Here is a 22,559-nt window from a genome sequence, read left to right on the forward strand (position 1 = left end):
GCTAGATTAGTTGCTAAAGGATACTCACAAGAATATGGCATCGATTATGAGGAGACTTTTGCTCCCGTGGCTCGCATGACAAGCGTTAGAACTTTAATTGCGATAGCATCATCTAAGAAATGGCCTATATTCCAATTAGATGTTAAAAATGTCTTTCTTAATGGTCAGTTGAATGAAGAAGTATATATGGACCCTCCGCCGGGAATCAGTGTTAACCAAGGTCAAACCCTTCGGCTATTAAAAGCCTTATATGGTCTTAAACAAGCCCTTAAGGCTTGGTATGATAGATTTAGTGCTATCATGTTACAATTGGGATTTCGCTCATGTTATACTGACACTGCTCTTTTTGTTAAAAATGCAGGTAATAGTATCATCATCCTTCTGCTTTATGTTGATGATATGATCATCACTGGCAATGATGAAAGCGGTATTCTTAAAGTTAAAAATATGTTAAAACATAATTTTGATATGTCTGATCTGGGTTTTCTCAGGTACTTTCTTGGTATAGAAGTTGCATACTCTCCTCGAGGGTATATACTGTCACAGATGAAGCTTGCTGCCGACATATGTTCCAAATCTGGGATTTCAGATGATAAAAAGGTGGAGACTCCCGAGGTTATCAATGCTAAACTACGACTGGAGGATGGAGTTCTGCTGGACGATCCTACGCCCTACAGGCAACTCATAGGCTCCCTCACCTATCTGACTATCACCAGGCCCGATATTGCTCATGCTGTGCACTCTGCAAGCCAATTTCAGCATGCTCCTACATCTGTGCATATGAGTGCTGTGCTCTGGATCATTCGATATATTAAAAATACTTTGACTAAAGGGCTATTCCTATCCTCAATCTCTTCCTTAGATTTACTAGCTTATACTGATGCTGACTGGGGAGGAAACCCAAATGATCGAATCTCAACTACTGGCTTTTGTGTGTTCCTAGGAGATTCGCTAATTGCTTGGAGGTGCAAGAAACAGTAGAAAGTCTCATTGTCTTCTACTGAAGCAGAATACAGGGCTATGGCAACCACTACAATGGAGCTGGTGTGGCTTCGAAGTCTTCTTCAAGATATCGGAGTCAAAATTATCGGGGCTTCAAAGCTTTGTTGCGACAACAAAAGTGCTATCTACATTGCCAGCAACCACACTTTCCATGAGAGGACGAAACATATTGAAATGGACTGTCATTATGTACGTGATGAATATCTTCGTGGGACAGTAACACTGCCATATGTCACTTCAGAATATCAACTTGCCGATTTCTTCACCAAAGCCCTGCCTGCTCCTCGCTTCTTGTTCCTCCTTGGCAAACTTTCGATCATTCCCCCGTAAAGTTTGAGGGGGGGTGTTAAAACATATGTAATAATACCATAATACCCGATAGGGGTATTATGGTCATTTCGCAAAGTACCCCATAGGGGTACTTATTTTGTTTCTCGTATTTCACTATTTTTTATTTTTCTTTTTAATTTTATTTTTTGTATTTTTTGGATACCGAAAAGGGGCCCCACAATGGAGTCGTTGGGGCTCCCAACGACTCTATTGGGAGCCCCTTTGGTCTCCTCTTCTTATAAATAGGGGGAACCCCCCATGTATGTTGCATTGCTCTTGAGAGCTCCTCTTCAATAATAGTGATATTATTTTTCATGTGTGTAGCCTTTTTATAAGGCCCTTTGTATATCCCTTAGTGGATTTTCTCTCTTGTGCTTGTTGTACTTGTCCGTGTGGGACATAGTGAATGCTTTAGCATTCTTGGTTACTTCCGCTTATTTCATTTCATGGACCTCCTTAGCTAAGTAACTGCTGACACATCTGAACTGCCGACCTGAGCTGTGAAACTTCAGGCAATGATTTGATAATAGGCTAATCTGCTGACTGATATATATTCTCACTGGAAACTGACTGTGGGTGCTCTACCTGCTGTTCATGTACATTTGGCTGCTGAATTTGACTAGCTGAATGTGTTGTGAATTGATTCGACTCCTAGCATAAACTTGTGGGAAAAATTGAAAATCTACTGGAACTTGGGAAGATTTGCTGGCAGCAGCTTCTAAATCCACACTATCATTACTGCTGGGTTGAACCTCATCAATGTTATTCTCTCTTTTAGCAAGAGATTCATTTGACTGTGATAGCATAAAACTTGGCCAAAAGTGAGTGGTTGGATCATTACCTACACTACCGCTGGATACATACTCGTATTCATTAAGCATAACATGCCTGAAAATAATAACTTTATGAGTAACATGATTAAAACATCCATATCTCAAGTATTCATCCTACCCAATAAACTGACAATCTTGGGCTTTTGGAGAAAGCTTATTATGTTGAGTACTATGAATATGAACATAGCATTTGTTGCTAGAAGCATGCGTGATAGAGTAATCAAGGTGTGCTTATTGAAAACAAGGAAATACAATGATTTTTTTCCTAGATTGGAAAGAGGCATGTGATTGATGCAATGTAGTATGAAATGCCTCACTCGACAAATCACTTCTTACCCATGACTCAATCGATATGGTCAATGTTGTTTCTACTATATGTCAATATTTCATTTCAACCACCCCATTTTGTTGGGGGTGTCTTAGTGCAAGACACTTCTCACACTATACCATTATCATGCAAAAAATTAGAAAAAGTCATGGACATATATTCACCACCACTTTTACTACAAAAACACATGATTTTACGAGAAAACTAAGTTTCAACATAAGATTTGAATCTTTGGAATATTTGAAATACTTGATCCTTGTATAAATTTCATAAAGTCATCAACAAATATAACATAGAATCAGGATTTAGACATAAATATAACTAGGGTTGGTCCACATACATCATAATGGATCAACTCAAGAGGGAACAAAGATCTATTGGAAACATGAAACGAGAATTCATGACTGTTACATAAACGACAACTAGAATATAAAAGAGACTAATAGACGTATTCTTTAAAAGAATAATCCCATCATTACATAATGACTAAATGAACTTGGAATTGCAGTGGCCAAGTCTATGATGCCACAACTCTACTTTATTATCAACACGAACTTTAGACATGAGCAAGGGAGAATTATGACACAAACTATTCATTGGACACCTCTGACCTTTGTTAATAACATAAAGTCATCTTCTTCTCTCTCCTTTAGTGAGGGTCTCCTTCGTGCGAAGGTCCTTCACAAAAACAGAAAGAAGAGTAAAGATGACATGAGCATTAAACTGTTTTACCAACTGAGACATTGAAATCAGATTACGATGAATGTTAGGAACTAGAAAGGTGTTAGGAAGACAAAGACTACAATGTCGAACACATCTGCAGAGTCAGATTTGCAAAAAAGAAAAAACGAAAACACCCTGGCAGTAGGCTAGAAAAGTGGTAGGCAGCTACCACTTTTCCTTATGTTAAGATAAGTCGACTAATTAGAGTTTTATTCATGCTTAAGGTCACCTTATATATAAATAATATATATTATCCATTAAAATTTTAAAAAATATATATAAGCATACTTTTATCATGTCGGACATTGTGTCATGCGTGTGAAACACTATATTGATTGTGTCAAACACTGTGTTGAGCGTGTCAATCACAGCATCACATGTCTGGTACATGTCATACATCATGTCGGACATGTTGTTGACCATGTCCTAAACGAATCGCACCAATTCCCGTGTCCGGATCCGTGTTGCCTCATACCCACACATGATTCGCTTCTTGAAGGGAGTGTCCCTGTGACAGATTCACCAGTGCTCCTCGGTTGGGTCACTTCCCAGAGGTCCCAAGATCCAGTTAAGACCATCTCCACTGGTGACATTCTTCCTAGAGGCACCAAAAGGTGCCAAGTGTCACCTCAGCCAAGCTAATAGCCTGAAGCAGGGAGCACCCCAGGCAGCAGACTCACCAGACCATTTTCCGGCCACTGGAGCAAAATTCTCTGGCGCTCCTGATTCCATTATGCTGCAAACTATTTTCCCAAAGCCTAGGAGCCATCTTCGCCAAGGGAATTCAACTAGATCATCCGATCTTGGTTGCTACCCCAAAACGCACCCCATACCCGAGCCCGGGCGTGCTTGGTGCATGTGTGTGGGTACTTGCTTCGTGCCACTAATTGGAATTTCATCATTGGGTCATACCACCAAGTGACCAGATTGAGGATCATACCCATAATGTGCAGACCTCATGGAACAGAGAATAGCCTAAACAGACTGTAACTCCTTCCATTCAGATGCAAACTATTTTCCCAAGGCCTAGGAACCATCTCCGCCAAGGGAATTCAACTAGATTACCCGATCTTGGTTGCTAGCCCAAACCGCACCCCATACCCGAGCCCGAGCATGCTTGGTGCATGTGCGTGGGTACTTGCTTTGTGCCACTAATCGGAATTTCAGCATTGGGTCGTACCACCAAGTGACCAGATTGAGGATCATACCCATAATCCGGTGCGGACCTCCTGGAACAGATAGAATAGCCTAAACAGACTGCAATGTCACCTTGATCTAGGAAGTGTCGGCTAACAGTGTGTGTGTGTGTCATTTTAGTGATGAAGATGTGTGAGGTAGAGGAGAAGAAAGGGAAGAGAGAGAGAGAGAGCAAAAAGTCAAAATTATATCTCATTCTATATATGTTAGACATTTCCTTTCATGATCAAAAAGTCCTTAGGGAAAAATGATAAGAACATACGCATACAAAATGGGGTAAAAAGGCAAAATTGCTGTTGAATCTCTAACATATCTTAACACCTATTACTATTCTAGAAGCATAGAGAAATGCAGATTTTCGTGATACATGTGCAACTCCATTTGTACAATATGAGAAAAATTACTATGAAATACAAGAATATATCAGTATACTTAATTATCTATTTTTATATACCAAATACAGACTAGATATAAGACATCCAAATGCTGCCACAACTTCCATATGGTATCTATTTATAAAATATTGTATGACCTAATCTACAAGATTCAGGCAGAGAAGATATCAATTTTATACTGATTAACTATCTAAACAAAGTAAAATTATCATGCTCAATTGTGATATCATAGATTACCAGCAGATATTAAACATTACCAAGAGCAGGCAGTACCATTGAAAAATATGAAAACTGACCTGCAGGCAAGATAAACGCACTCCCTGTCAATAAGACCAATCAAGTATCCTTGATCATCCTTTATATGTTTTGAAACAACTGGAAGTTGATTCACTCCATGTCTATTCATGATCCTCTGTGCAGCAGAGAGGTTCATATCAGGAGCTGCTGTCAACAGTGTCGGATAATAACCTCCATCTGATCGCCAAATGTCTGATATTAGAGGCTTTTTTGTCTGAAGACATGACAACCAAGTAAATATCAGTAAAATAAAACGTTTTCTATGTGCACAACTAAAATGCAATAAGTTGGTATATCAAGTCTCTGCCCATAAATTTTCCACTTTAGCGTAAGCAAAGCATCATTAAAGGAAAAGCAACTCAATGAACTCCATCAATTGCATTGCTAAAGAATAGTTACAAAATCCTTAAAAGGGTAGACCACCCTCCTAGAGTAGGGTGTCAACAGCTTGGATCCGGTTCAGATCTAGTTAGGTCTGAACCCAGATCTGACTTTGAGGAGCTAGAATTGGGTCCGGACACGGGTCAGTCGGATCTGCCATAAAAAAACTATACCCAGGTCGAATAAGGATTACATGAACCAAACCTGTTCATACCCGGTAAAATAATACTTTGTATCCCTTTTACATTGAAAAGTCACAGATCTTAATCGGAACTCAGGTCGAATCCGGGTCTTGTATGAAATTTCAAAAACCATACCCGAATTTATATACTTATCAGACCCTTAGGATCTGACGTGAATTCTAATTGAACCATCATTTTTATCACCAAACCCAGACCCTATAGCATTTGGTACAAGTCAAACCTTACACTGACCCTTTTTTATAAACTGAATATGAGATTGTGTACAAAAATGACCCACTAACTATGACAATAAGAATAGACCATACTACAATAGAAATATCAATAATGTACACCTCTTTAAACTTTCACTCAAACTTGGGATGATGCTACCAAGAAGGAAGAAGAAAAACACAAAGAAGAAGAAGAAGAGGCACTGAAATAAGAGTCTTCATTGATTCTAAAAAGAGAGGTTACAACAATATATAGAGGTCATCCCCTCTATTTGTTAAGATATCTGTGTTGTATTTGTCATATATATACCAAAAGTACACTTAAGTGTGTAATGAAATATGTAGATAAACAAATACAAAGTGCACAAGCACTATTACAAGTTCAATAAAGAACAAAGCAAAAGCACTAAGGCACTACACAAGCACAAAGTGCATATAAAAGACTTCAAATATCTTTTGAATTGCCTTGTGATGAGAGCAATATCTTCATCTTCATCTTCTTCTGAATTTTCAGAGTCAGAAGTAGCCTTAAAAGCAAGAGATTTCTTCTTAGGTTCTTCTTTTTGTCTGTCTTGAAGTTGGACTTCATATGCCATTAAGTTACCAACCAAATCTTTAAGAGTGAGAGTGTTTAAATCATTTGCTTCCTCTATAGCTGTGGTTTTTCTCTCTCATTCAGGAGTTAAACACCTTAGGATTTCTCTGATTAAATCCACTTGTAAATATTCTTTTCCAAGAGATTTTAGAGTGTTAGTGATATCGGTCATTTTTGTTACCATGTTCGATATACATTTATTTTGCTTTATTTTAAACAATTCAAATTTATAAACTAAAGAAGCGATTTTAGATTCTTTACCTTTGACGTACCTTCGTAAGTCACGAGAAGAGTATGTCAGATTTCATTTGCTATAGAGCATTGAGAGATATGATTGAACTCTACCTTGTCAACGGCACAATACAATGCATTCATAGCTTTGGCATTAAGTGAAGCAGTCTTCTTTTCTTCATCGGTCCATTGACTGAAATCAGTTGATGGCATTTGGTACTTTTCTGAAACAACTCTCCAAATTTCGAGATCCATGGATTGTAAGAATATTGTCATTCTCACTTTTCAGTATCCATAGTTTGTTCCGTCGAAGAGAGGAGGACGAACAGAGAAGCATCCTTCTTTGTGCTGAGATGATGTTGTTGTCATGTTAGATGATGGTCAAATCAAAATAATAACAAACCTGCTCTGATACCAAATGAAAGTGCAGTAGGATCGAGGCAACGAGCACTAGAGGGGGGGTGAATAGTGCTTTTAAATATCGTCTTCGGAATTTTGACGGATTTTGAAATTCACAAAGCAATCACACAAAGAACACAAGAATTTATCTTGGTTCGGTCTTTCCCGACCTACATCCAGTCCCCAAGCAAAACCAGCTTGAGATTTCCACTATCAACCTTGTGTAACTACAAGATCATACAGACCAAATCTGGTCCCACTTTCAGTAACACACCTACTGAAAGCAAACAACTCATTTAAACCAATGAGTCCTTCATTTTACAGAAAAATGAAATAAGTAACAACTTACAAAACAACCTACGAGCCCTTCTTATAAATGCAAATGAGATGCAATTGGCTTTTGAGGCTGTTGAAATACTCAACTCACGAATTCACTGTCTCTCAAAAGAATTTGAGTGAAAAACTGAAGTGAAAAATATCAAGTGAGTGAGAAAATGAATATGAGTGAAAAGCAAAGAGTAATTCAATGTAATTGTATTCAATTTGATTGATTTTGAATGTAGAATGCACTCATATTTATAGTTGAAAGATTTCATACGTTGAGGGTATGAAAGGGTGTCAAAACAGTCCATTTTGAAGAATCAAAACGTTTGAAAAATGAAAAGACACGCCTTTTAAAAGTTTCAGGAAAAACGGCAAAATTAGTCGACTAGAACAGTAGTTAGTCGACTGATAATTAACTATTAGTAGACTGACAATTATCGTCGGTCGACTAATGTGTTTATCAAGCCGTTTGAAAATCTTAAGTTTTGAAACTTAGTCGACTAGAGAAAAAGTTAGTCGACTGATAATATCATCAGTAGACTGAAAAACCTTTCAGTCGACTGGTGCTAAATTTTTCTAAAAATACATGTTCTGTCCGGTCGACTGATAAAATCATTAGTCGATTGCTACTAAATTTTCAGAAAACAAACATTCTGTCCCGTCGACTGATAAAACCTTCGGTCGACTAATTTGCCAAAAATGACATTTTGTTTAGAAAATTTGGCGCGAAAGGATTAGTCGACTGGTGAGTCTATTGGTCAACTAATAAACACGAAAAATTAAATAAAGAGTTTTCTAAAAAGATTTTCATGAAGGGTTCTTTTAGAAAAGTTTTTCTAAAGACTTTTTAGGTGAAATGCAACCAAAATATGCACTCTAAGTAAGGCTCTTACAAGAATCTAAGACTTTTAATGAATTTTACATTTGCACACTAGTTTTACCACCCCAATTTTTATAACCCGAAAATGGTGGAAATTTTTTTTTTTGAAATACATTTAAATCTTTTAGCAGTTAACAGCGGAAAAACACATTGGGCATAAAACTTGGTGTGCTACTTCAGATGAATGCTTGCAACCATATAATTATGGAATTTAAACTTTAACAACTAATTAACCATGCATGAAATAAAATCAAGTTCCATAATATCCAAAATTTATCACATTTGTCATTGAATTGAATTAAAGTAAAATCAGAGTTCAGAATTCATGAAGCAGAGGAAAGGTAGGCTCAGTCCCCGTCGCAACCTTCCGCCTTCGCACGTAAGTACCTACTCATTACCTGAAAATTTTTAAACCATATAGGGTCAGACAACATGTCTCAGTAGAGTAATTATACTAAACTTGTAAGACAGAATAACAAGACAAAGATTTCAATAGAAATTTCATGGTCTAACATTTAATTTAACTTAAACAATCATACAACAAATCATGCATGTTTAGAATTTTTATATTTAACAGAAAAACATAAATCCATATATTCAAAATACAAAATGCATGAACCATTAAAATGCATGACTTACCATATGCATAAGCCCTTTAATGCATGCATATATTCTTATTTTTAATTACATTTTCTTAATTAGATGATGCATGCGATGCCAACTTAATACACACCATTTAAGTTATCACTTCTTAGCCCTGCTAATACGACATAGGCAGACATTCTCAGATCAGGACCATGACACAAGACGTGTTTTACATACAGGGGTGGCTTAGCCTGGCCAGGTCCATTCACTAAGACGGGGTGAGGGACGTTAATACGAGAGAGATTCCCAACACCTTTCAACCCGATGCATCAGTTTTTCCTCATGAGTACTATAACATCTACGCTGCAGTCTAATACAGAGTTTTTTCCCCTAAAATCGTGGGAGGGAAGGAGCAACCTTCCGTGCCCGTAACAGAACTTGCCCCACAAAGTTTTGTATCACCTGCTACTCTCCAAGCAAGTATCTTGAGTTTAATGTCACATGATTACTTGATTACAGTCATACTTTTTATGCGACATCAAACTTAAACCACTTTATGGTCATGGATGCATTCTTATAAAGCATTGGACAAAGTCATATAATTAATCTTGTAACAGACATTTGAGCATATGCGTAGCATAAACATCTTATTCATTTTCACACATCATAATGCATATGCATGTACATGACCAATGCAACAAGGAGAATATATATGAACATCCATATCAATGAAACAATCATATCATCACGATATCATGGACTTACATGTAGTCAACACATTTTTAGAATTTAAAACATAAACTTGTATTCATTGGACCTTTTGATCCTAAATCTTTAATGTGTAACCTTCCATTTACAATTCATGCCATAATCATATAAGATTGCATAAAATCAGACCTGCATAATCATTCACATAATGCATACTAATTCTATAAAGAAATTGAATAAAAACATATATACTATGCACCCTTTGAGCCTTGATTTATGAATTTGCCCTAATTTTTCCAATTTCATAACTCTGTCCGACTGGTACAGAGCTCACAGAAAATTTTTGGCTCCATGAACAGAACTGAAATTTTTACAGTATAAAGGAATTGTTGTTAGCTATCCATAGCCGCAAACCGTTCGTAAAAACTCCTCCGTATGAGGGAGTTATGCATGTTTTACTACAGACCTATCAGTTTTTGTTTTGACTGTCACAGAGACATGCTCGGTCCATGAACAGAGCCCAAATTTCTATAGTAGATGCACAATGGAGTTAGCTTTCCAACGCAACAATCCGTTCGTCAAAACTCCTCCGGACGAGGGAGAAACGACCATTTTACTGAACGGAGGTCAAGTGGAAACCTGGAATTCCGAGATTTTCATTTGGGTGAATCAAACCGAGTCACCCGAATCCCAAGAAAAATTAAAAGAAATAGGAAATACGCATGAAATAAAATTCCGAAAATTCTAAAATATTCACAGTAGATGGAACACTTTATAATCTATCAATCCAAACTAATATTTGCATAAAAATCATGGAATAAATCAAATACAAATATATTTTACGAATCTATTTCTAAGAAACCGATTTTTATGATAACCCCGATTTCAAAAATGGTTTTTTTTAGGGGAAAACGTGTTTTTGCCATGGATCATTAGATCTGAGTCAAACCCACGGTTAGGAGGGTTTGATCATGATCTAAACTCATGAAAAAGCATCAAAATCCATGCCAAGAACTCCGTTCTTGCAAGAAAAGCATAGAAACTCTACCTTTTGTTGAAAAAAACGTATTTCTTGATGGATGAACGGCCCTTTTTGCTCGATCCACCGATCAGCTCCTCCTTCCAGCAAGGTGAGGACCTTAGATCTCCTCACCACACCCCTTGAGGTCTGGATCTTGCACTCAAGAATCAAAAGAAACTCTAAAAAGAAGAGAATAGGGAAGGGAAAGAGAGGAGAGAGAAAAGAGGGTTTTTGGGGGTGAGAGAAGCTCTCCTTTTTTTTCCAGCACAAATGAGGGGGGCATGGGCTATGGGAGGGTTTTATAACCCTCTCTAAGTTAGGTTATGGACTGGAATTAATTCCAGCCCTTGATCAAAGCATGAGGACCAATAAGAGCCCTTAATCTCCCTATTTGACTAGTTAAGCTTTAAATAAGCTTGAAAATCACTAGGTGTAAAACCCGAAATTTTTATTATAAAATATTTCAAATTATGCAAATTGGGCCTAGATCCACATTTCGGATCTAGGACCCATAAAGGGGTATTTATGCTTAAATATTTGTGTTATACTAAAATAATATTAATATTAGTAATAAAATAGAAATATACATAAATATATATATATATATTGAGCGAATTCGAGGATCCACAGTTGGATCCACTTGGATCCAACTTGCGGATCCATATTGATGGGGGTTAAACTATGTGAATAATATTAATTTTAAATTTAAAAGATAATTAATATTAATAAAAAAAAGAGAAAATTTTGGAACAAGGGGGTCGGACCCACAGTTGGATCCACCCGGATCCAACTAAGGATCCGTTATTATTGACGAACCGGGTCCATTTTAATAATGGACCCAGCGTCGCGGGTCACAGGCTCGGACCAAGACCCGACCCTCTTGATTTTAAAAGGGGGAAAGTTGGGTTTTATTAAGGCAACCCGATAAGGGTTGCCCGATATCTTTAGCAGACGTTAGGGTTCTGAGAGAACCCTAACCCTGATCGCAAAATCAAGAAAGGGGCAGGGGGGGTTACGCAGGGCGTAACCGACCCTGTGCCTCTCGGCATGAGGGGAGGAGGTTAGCCGATAAAGGGGGAGTGGAGAGGGGGTTCTTGCCCTCTTCACTCGGTCTCTCTCTCTCTTTTGGTGCGCACGCTGGAGGAAGGAGCCATCAGCAGCAGAGCTTCGGCCATCCGCAACCTTCAAGGGCTTCTCGAGCGCCCTCTGTCACGGCAGCAGCGTGGAGCGACACCAGCAGCTCGGCCTTCGCGTCCCCAACCTCCGATCGCCGGAAAACCAGCGAAAATAGGTATGGTGCTTCTTGGATTTTGGGTGAGGAATCGAACAAGGGTTCGATTCCGTGCGATGATTTGAGATGGGTTCCTAGAAAACCCTTCCTGAGGCTATTCTTTTTCTCAAGAATCATGGGGTTTTCAGTTTCTTTTAGATTTGGGGATGATTGACGAAAACCCCAATTCAGTCGAAATTGGGGATTGACAGTTTATTTTCGATTTGAGGGGGGGATTGTATTTAAATTTCTTGTTAATTTGATGATGCTAACTTCTTTAATGATTAATTCTCGATGTTTAGCATTTTATGTGAGTTCTTTTAAAACTTGAGACAGAATAATTAACTGTTATATTTATTTTAGAATTGCTATTTATTAACTTTATGAAGGATTTTCCTTTGGGAGCAAATGGGTGCATACATTTTAGAGTGAAAGAGATGGATTTTTGGATTAAATATTTAAAATATTGAAGTTATAAGGCTTACTGAAAGTCAAACTGATTTTTGTTATAGATGGTGGAGACTGAGATCTGGATTGACTTGATAGTGTTATTTTTGAGCAGGTCATCACCTGAGAAAGGATAAAGGGGTCTCAAGAACCTAATTTTCTTTTCTTTTTAATAAAAATGGCATAAAATCTAAAAATTCAATTTTCTTGTTGAAAAACTGGTGGTTTGATTAAATCAATCAATCACCAGTTGACATCTTCAGGATTTGGAAACCAAATTTAGTTACAAGGAAACCTCTCTAACTTGGATGCAGCAAAGATGTTGGTTGCCGACTTATGCATTTACAATATCATTAATTAGGGTTATTATAAGATGAGAATTCATTGGTGAATTTGAAGTTAAATCATGCTACAGTGAGCGGTTATATTTGATGTTTGGTCTTATTTGACATGCACAGGAATGTTCCAGTTCTAGGTATGAGGTATTTATGTGGCTGGTCCTATTTGGGAACTGGTAATGTTGGATGTAATTTGCAGAAGAGGTCTTCTATTTTCTAAACACCTAAAGAAATGATATGTGTGGTACTGATTACTTTTCATAAATTGCATGCTTATTTCTGCTCTCTTTCATAACTTGTGGAAAAGTTGGGGTTCTAACCTAGAAGCTCCTTATAATCATGGTGGCATCCTACACGTGCATTATCTAGAAATAGAGTAATAGTGAGATCTCTATCAATCAACATTAGAATAAGCAATTATCATCAGAGTGCTTATAGCAACAGCTGGAGGACATCAATAATAGTAATTTAACCTACCGAGTAACCTTTGGCATTAGCATGTGCCTGTGCCTGTGCCTGTGACATACAAATTTAGCAACCAAACTTGGGGCATGCATGTGTTCTTTTCAAACTTGATTAACTATATGTAACTGGAGGGGGTACTGTGAGGAACTAGCAATGTTGTAATATTCCTTAAGTCGAGGAAATGGATCATACACTATAGAGGTAAGGCTACAACTACAAGGTTGCGATAGTGCTAGCAGCTGGTTTGTGATCAAAGCATCTATTAACAGGATGTGTCTATGGCATATTTGTGGTGAGCCCAGAACTAAAGGACAATCACATGAATCAACCGCAACATTGAAGAGTGACTTTGGAGGGCTAGCATCCTTTTATCTGAAATTGATGATGAATAAGCACATTACTTATGTGATGCAAAATGGTGCATCTAAATAATCAATGGCTTTATACTCAGTGTCAATATTAAAGAAAAACTATTATGCTTGCATTGCATTTTTGGCTTCTTGCAGTACTGTTTCCAACCATGCATCTCTTTCACAACAAATTAAGTAGTTGTGAAATACTCTCTTGGAACTTACTTGGAAGCATACCTCTTAGCATACTAAAGTCAAAGTTTTCAGAAATATTGTTTATATTCTCTTAAGCTTCATTTGAACTTGCTGAAAAAGCTTTCCATCAGTTGAAAAGGGAAAGGAAAGAAACTCAGCTGATTTAGGAGTACTAGCTGTGAAGTTTTGTTTGAACTGTTGATGTTTCCTTTTTAACGGTTGATGATGCAGAAATTTGATTGTTGATCTTTTAATGACAAAGAAATGGCTAGCTGAAATGTCTATTTTGACTAGCGTTAGAACCAGTTATCATGACCATTATGCAGTTTTTGACAATTTTAGTCTTGTTGTTTTGTTATAAGTATTGAGTGGAAGGATAACATAAGATCATGGGTTGTGTGGAACCCTGCCAAGCCCAGTCGAATAGTGCTGGACTATATTTTTACAAAGGAAAATATGGTAAATGACATTTCCTAAACTGTCCATGCTTGTGGACAAATGACAGGTCGATTGAATCCTTGTTCATGTATAGTATAACTCATATGGAAGCTTAGCTTAGCACTTTAATTTTTGCAGAATACTAGCTAATCGTGTTAGACCTGGCTATTTGCATACAGGTGAATGAAAGTGCTAATATGCTTAGACTTGATTTGTTGTGCTTGATTTGGATATCGTTGTCTAGTTGTTTTCATGGGCATGAGCAATCATGAAACTAATGCTTTATTGCTTGAATCTACATGCATGGGTGTTCACATGATATAATAAAATTAATCAAGGGATGACAACATACATTTTGGTATAAATATGTGAATCCTTGCACATGAATCTTTGAAACCATGCTTGTGAGTGTTGTTGTTTCATGTCCATGGTTATATTGGCATATATGGATGCGCATTTGGAAACACTTGTCGTGGAGGTTTATGCTTTCACTTGACTGTTATGATTATGGTACTCAGGAGTGTGAGCATGATTCAGTTATTAGTAATTCTTCTTGAACATGTATGCTTGATTTATATGTGAAATGGTACATGTACACTCACACACTTAAAGAAACCATGGATTGGTTAATACCCATATGTGATGTAGGTAACACACACATATTGAAAATGCATATGAAGGAATTATGACATGCATATGTTTGGGTGTATGATTGCATAAGTGCACATGCTTTTAGTACTATTGGCCTAGTGTTACGAATGAAACACTAATTTGGTTTTATGATGTGGTGCATTGATGGCCTAAATGGACATCATCGGCCTGGAGAGCCGTGGGTTTGGTTTTATGTTACTTATGTTTTTAAATGCATCACTTGAACCACATAAGATGGTTTGGCACATTACTACACTGTTCTACTGGTTTATACGGGCTGGAGTCTCGAATGGGTCCCCGCAAGGGAGGATGCGGGTTTTTCACTTTACTTTTGCATATTGCGTTGCAAACTTAAAGAATGGAATTAAATAAAAATATAATAAATAAGAACAGTGTAATATACATTCTGGGATATCTCATCTGGAGTATGAGAATCTTGGATATCCGGTCTTGGGGAGACTGTGAGGATACAAAAACTCCGTGTGCGTGAATTTGGTCTCCAGAACCCGATATTGAGGTTCTTTCTCCTGGCCACGGTTTTAGGGAGAGTCCGCCACTTTACCCGGGAGTGGTGTGTTTGACACAGCTGTTGTTATGGTACCAAGGAAGTGTCACTTGTGGGCGTGGGGTGTCCCTTGTGTCCCCGACATTAGATGTAGAGGTCTAATGTTCCGATGGATGGTGTTGTTTCCTGATATCGGTCGAGGGCTAAGTTGGAACCCAGTAATAAAATACAAATTGTGTGTTAAACTACCCTGGGAACCTACTTGACCTTGGGGTTTGTACCTGTTTGGTGTATCTGCGGGCAACTGTAATTAAAAAGAGGAACTTAAGGATGTGTGCATCTAATAGGGCATGCATATGGAAATATGGAACTTAAGTGAAAGATAACAGAATAAATCATGCATTGCACATAATCATGCATTTTTCTGTTATGCATTAGATCATGCATGTTTGAATCACTCTTGATATCATGACATGATTTGGTAGTAGCATATGATTTACTTCTTGAAATCATGCTGCAAGGTTTAATTATTTAGTTCCTGATATATGTACTGTTTTACTGTTCTTGACTGATGGGTATATGCAATTATTGGTAGTTATGGATAATTTGAATGTTGAAAATTTTATATCTGCACTCACTCAAATCACTGCATGAAATCTTATCCATGTTCTTTATCTCACCTGGTTTCTTTAGAAGTAGTTGTGCTCAGAATTTCGGTTCTGACACCCTACTTTGTTGATTTTTCACAGGTCATGCTGAACAGTGATGCTGGACTGGCTACTGGGGATGGATGAGAGTCATACTTGCGCTTGTCTGTTTCAGCAGGGGACAGAGTGGCTCTAGTTTTACTTCTTTAAGTCTTTTTAATTTCTGTAATTGTTACTTCATTGTTGAGTTGTGTACGAGACTCTTATTGGTTCATTAATAAAATAGTTTTAGTTGGTTGTTATGGATGATGATTGCAACTTCGTTTGTGGTGGTTGGGCTATCCAATGGAAAGTGGAACTGTGAGGACCCCAGGTCCCTAGGAAGGTTTCCGCAACTCTTAGAAAAAAAAAATATATTCCGCATTTTTAAAGGGTATGCATTGGGGTCGTTACACTAGGCCTTTAATTTCAAAATAAATTTGAAGTAAAATGCCACATAGGATGGGACGGCCCACCTATTGGCTCCTACTAAACTAATAAAATGGGTTTAATTTATAACAAAAATCTATTTTATTAAACTATAATTAACAAAAACATAGAATTCCAACAAAAATCGTTTTTGTTTTATACAACTACAAATCATATAAAATGTAAAGACATTAATTATCCACTAATTACAACTTATTAAGCATATTAATATGTATATGTTCACAACCTACTTTTGTTAATTCATATTATTTAATTATCTTTACTTAAAGAAAATTCAACATTTTCTTTTTAAGAGAGACATTTTCAATTAGGCATCACTTAGGATTTTCTCAATTATTCAAACCGTGTAGGGTTTATATTTACTACAATTCAACCTTATTAAACCCCCAAAGCCTTACAAATATACTCGAGCATTAATTTTTAAAGAAATTAGGGTTCTATATTGGCACGAAATTCAAGACATTTCACAATGCTATAGAAAAGAACTTAGAAATTTTCGGACATTACACTAGTTTTCAAAGATTCTTCATCGAATTCTTCAATTCTTGCCATCTTTCTTCATTGCCTTAGCTGAAATTGTAACGACCCCAATCCATACCCTTTTAAAAATGCGGAATATTTTTTTTTTTTCTAAGAGTTGCGGAAAACTTCCCAGAGACCTGGGGTCCCTACAGTTCCAATTTCAGTTGGATAACCACACACCACAAACGAAGTTGCAATTATCATCCATATCAACCAACTAAAACTCTTTTATTAATGAGTAATAAAATTTCAAAGACAAAGTTTTCTTCAACTGAAAGTAAAATAACAATTGCAGAATTTAAAAGAACTGAAAGACAAAAGAAAGAGCCAATCTATCCTCTACTGAAACTGATAAGCCCAAGTGTAACTCATCCATCCCCAAATGCATGTCCAACTTCACTGTTCACCCTTACCTGTGAAAAACCAACAAAGTAGGGTGTCAGAACCGAAATTCTGAGCACAGCTACTTCTAAAAAAACAGGTGAGAGAAAGAACATGAATAAGATTTCATGCAGTGATTTGAGTGAATGCAGATATAAAATTTGCAACATTTAAATATCTATAACTACCAATAATTGCATTTCCTCACCAGTCAGGAACAGTACAGCAATGTCTCATATCAATAACTAAATAACCAACCTTTCAGCATGATCTCACAAAGTAAAACGTATGCAACCACCAAATGATGTCATGATATCAAGAATGATTCAAACATGCATGATCTAATGCATAACAGAAAAAATGCATGATTATGTGCAATGCATGATTCCTTCTGTTATCTTTCATTTAAGTTTCATCTTTCCATATGCATGCCCTATTAGATGCACACATCTTTAAGTTCCTCTTTTTAATTACCGTGGCCCGCGGATACACCAAACGGGTACAAACCCCGAGGTCAAGTAGGTTCCCAGGGTAGCTTAACACACAATTTATATTTTATTACTGGGTTCCAACTTAGCCCTCGACCGATATCAGGAAACAGCACCATCCATCGGAACATTAGACCTCCACATCTAATGTCGGGGACACAAGGGACACCCCACGCCCACAAGTGCCACTTCCTTGGTACCATAAACTCACAGCTGTGACTAACACACCACTCCCGGGTAAAGTGGTGGGCTCTCCCTAAAACCGTGGCCAGGAGAAGAACCTCAATATCGGGTTCAGGGGCAACAACGCACACGGAGTTTTTTGTATCCTCACAGTCTCCCCAAGACCGGATATCCAAGATTCTCATACTCCAGATGAGATATCCCAGAATGTATATTACACTGTTCTTATTCATTATATTTTTATTTAATTCCATTCTTTAAGTTTGCAACACAATATGCAAAAGTAAAGTGAAAACCTCGCATCCTCCCTTGCAGGGACCCATTCGGGACTCCAACCCGTATAAACCATTAGAACAGTGTTGTAATGTGCCAAACCATCTTATGTGGTTTAAGTGATGCTTTTAAAAACATATGTAAAATAAAACCAAACCCACGGCTCTCCAGGCCGGTGATGGTCCAATTAGGCCATCGGTGCATCACATAATAAAACCAAGTAGTGTTTCATTCATAACACTAGGCCAAAATGCCAAACAACATATATATTCATGCAAATATAAACCCAAACATATGCATGTCATAATTCATTCATATGCATTTTCAATATGTGTGTGTTACCCACATCACATATGGGTCTTAACCAATCCATGGTTTCTTTAAGTGTGTGAGTGTACATGTACCATTTCACATATAAATCAAGTGTACATGCTCAACAAGACTTACTAATAATTGAATCATGCTCACACTCACGTGTACCATAGTCATAATAGTCAAGTGAAAGCATAAATCTCCACGACAAGTGTTTCCAAATGCACATCCATATATGCCAATATAACCATGGACATAAAACAACAACATTCACAAGCACGGTTTCAAAGATTCATGCGCAAGGATTCACATATTTAAACCAAATGTACGTTGTCATTCCTTGATAAATTTTATTATATCATGTGAACACCCATGCATGTAAATTCAAGTAATAAAGCATTTGTTTCATGATTGCTCATGCCCATGAAAACAACTAGACAATGATATCCAAAATCAAGCACAACAAATCAAGTCTAAACATATTAGCATTTCCATTCACCTGTATGCAAATAGCCAGGTCTAACACGATTAGCTAGTATTCTGCAAAAACTAAAGTGCTAAGCTAAGCTTCCATATGAGCTATACTATACATGAACAAGGATTCCCTCGACCTGTCATTTGTCCACAAGCATGGACAGTTAAGGAAATGACATTTATCATCCTTTCCTTTGTAAAAATATAGTCCAGCACCATTCGGCTGGGCTGGGCAGGGTACCACCCAATTTCAATATCATGCAAAAATTTTCATGCATGAGCATTTCTATCAACCTATCATGATGAGTATGATTAACAAAGAACCAACCATTATGAGTGCTAATACTTGCCTACCCAAAAGGAAGTGTTACGTATATAAGTTAAGAGAACCTGTGACAAAAATTTTAAAACGCATATGTACATATCTTGTACAAATGGAAAGGAAATGTACTTATATATATATATATATATATATATATATATATATATATATATTTATATATATATATATTGCTCTATTACAACACATTTTCTCTAATAAGAATACAACTCGTATTCATATGGCACCACCATGGTTCTCCTGAACCGCAAGCTCGAATAAGAATTTATTTTGCTAAAGTCATAAGTAACTTAAACTCAACAAATGTGCTTGAACTTGACACCAATAAGTTGCTGTCAGTACAACTAATTAAAACTAACACATAACTTAACACCGAAATCAATTTTGTTGCTAATTCATATACGGGAACAAGTAAGCCTCACATATTAAATCTGAAACAAAGGTAATATAGGAATTTATTTCAAATTACAGGAATCCAAAGCAACTACCTTCACCAAAACTTAGCTAAACAGTTTCCTTTGATAAATAAACCCAGACTATTCAAAACAAAATTTCATTTTCTGTTATATACTTAACAGGACATCACTGTAATTACAAAGGCCATAGGCCTATTCTCGGTCCAAATGTTGACTCTTCCAAATATGTGTTGCTCCTTGCTACTACATGTAACTGAATGTGGCCCCAAATACAAGCAACATCCTAGTATAGACATCAAATATTTCACATGTTACTAATTCTACAACACAACACTGATGCCCAGTTCATTCACCCCATTCTGGGTTCTGTTTCAGTATAATATGCAGGATTCAGTTAACATGATTGAGCAGTGAACATATCCACCCAAACGGTTAGTGACGTATTACAGAAAACGAACTCTACAGCCCTACTAGAGCCTGCTAATCTCGAACCCCACGTGCATGAGATAAGTCTTCACATGTTCAGCAACCAAGTACAGGAATATCAGAATAATCAAAAGAATACAGTACAACCTACCATAGATATAGGTTACATTGGAAATACACTTTATGTAACATGTTTAGAAATATCGACAGTAAACGGTTGCAGTTGAAACAGGTTACAATTGAATAATAAAGCTTTATATTCGGCCAAACTAAATACTTAAAAATTCTGAACATCTTCAATGTATAGTATGTATGGTTTCATATCCGGTTAGGACAACAAAAAAAATCAACCAAACAATGTACATCATTATGAATGATCTATCTTATGCTTAGAAAATCAAGTGGTTTTTGAGTTTTAACCAATATAATGGTACCCTTCAATGTTTGGCTATCTCATTTAACTATCTCAGAAATTTCATGCTCTAGGAAGGTAAAAGCATGCAAGTTTTCACAAGCCCCTGTATGCCTGAATTCAACACACATTAACCTCTTATCCCACTTCAATGTGCCTGGATTTATCACACAACCGGTGTGATGACTAACCAATGTAAATATTCAGTTGGATGACTATCTTTACTGAAGTAACTTGCGCAAGAGGCTAAGTCCTAAATAATATGTATATTCACTCACATACCAGGTCTGTCTGTGACCAAAAATAGCATAGGTTTCATTTCATTTTTTTTTCTTGTCCATAGCAACCGAAAACCCCCCCTTTCAGTAACTGAGTGTAGATCAAATCCAAGAACATAATTCCCAACACAAATTAAGACAGCAGATTAAATTTCTAAATAGAAACCAAGATTTAAACCAAGAAGAATCAGTGGGATTCGTTGGCATACCCAAATTTTTTTTTTCATCTTTAAAAAAAACGGGAAAATCAAACTAAGGGGAGTGATACACGGTTCACCCCCATGATTCTTGAGAAAAGAAACCCTAAGAAGGGGTTCCCAAGAACCCATCTCAAATCAAAGTACGGAATCGAACCCACGTTCGATTCCTCACGCAGATCCAGAGGAGAACCGTACCTGTTTGGAGCTTTTCCGGCGATCGGAGGCTGGAAACGCGAAGATCGAGTTGCTGGTGTCGCTCCACGCGGCTGCCGTGACCGAGGTTGCTTGTTGTGGCCTGGGGTGGCTGGTGGCCAAAAGAAACTCGCCGGCGACCTCCCTGCCTCCGGCGCACCCACACAGACCGAGGGAGAGAGATGGGGACAGAGTAGAGGGAGAGAGACACGAGGGAGATGAGGGAAAGAGAGAGAGGCGAGTGAAGAGAGTCCCCTCTCCACTCCCTCTTATCGGGCAAGACCCCTCCCCCCTTCACGCCGAGATGGGGGGAGGTCGGTTACGCCCTGCGTAACCCCCCCTTCCCCCCTTTCCTGTTTTGCTGAAGACCTAACGGGCAACCCTTATCGGGTTGCCCCTTTCTTTAAAAAGGGTTACACAGGGGGTGCGGCTCGGGTCCGGACCCGAGGCCCGTAACCCGACCCCCAACCATGTGGATCCATCAGTTGGATCTGAATGGATCCAACTGCGGATCCTCGGATAATAAAAAAATTTAAATATTATTCATATATTATATTATTAGTTTTATTATGAATATGGATATAAAGACCATTTTTTTATGGATCTTAGATCCCTATGTTGGATCCATTTGGATCCAAACACGGATCCAACCTTAAATACTCGGTTTTTCTTTTCGTTTCTTTTCTTTTATACTATTAATTATTTATAACTATTATAAGTATATTTTTAATACCCCATTGTGGGTTATTTACATGTTCTTTTTATGGATCCGGTAATGGATCCGAGGCCCAAAATTAGAAAAGTACTCGTTATTTTCAAATAAATTTAAATAAATAAATTACAAAATTTGAGGTTATTACAGAAATGCAATTGATTCACTTGTTCATCATCAAAACCTTGTACTTGAGGTATCATGTATGGATTCATTGTCGTAACACTTTATCACCCCCAGGTAGGTGGATTCTTGACTCTGGCGCATCCTTTTATATGACATCTCATAAAAATATCTTATCAAATGTGTTTACCAACCCCATACCTTCATATGTATCAATGGCTGATGGGACATCCTTAAAAATTGATTGTATTGGGACACTTGATTTAAATCAAAGTTTTTTTATACCAAAAGTAAGAGTTGTTCCAAAAATCAATTTAAATCTTCTTTCAGTTTCTCAAATTACCGATCACGGTTGCTAAGTCTCTTTCTCACCCAAAGGTTGCACCGTGCA

The 22,559-nt window shown here is 37.4% G+C and overlaps 1 protein-coding gene across 2 annotated transcripts in view; it reads right to left on the reverse strand.

Moving 5' to 3' along the window:
- The window catches only part of CLC-E (chloride channel E), a 123,070-nt gene that overhangs the window by 11,991 nt on the left and 88,520 nt on the right, over positions 1-22,559 (reverse strand). For both annotated transcript variants that reach the window (XM_090016989.1, XM_090016988.1), the window contains exon 6: positions 5,105-5,319. In XM_090016989.1, coding sequence (XP_089873115.1) covers positions 5,105-5,319 — 215 coding nt within the window. The remainder of the gene's footprint in view (positions 1-5,104; positions 5,320-22,559) is intronic.

The sequence above is a fragment of the Nuphar pumila genome, chromosome 9 (assembly GCF_984573655.1).
Source record: "Nuphar pumila chromosome 9, dmNupPumi1.hap1.1, whole genome shotgun sequence".
Taxonomy (NCBI): Eukaryota; Viridiplantae; Streptophyta; class Magnoliopsida; order Nymphaeales; family Nymphaeaceae; genus Nuphar; species Nuphar pumila.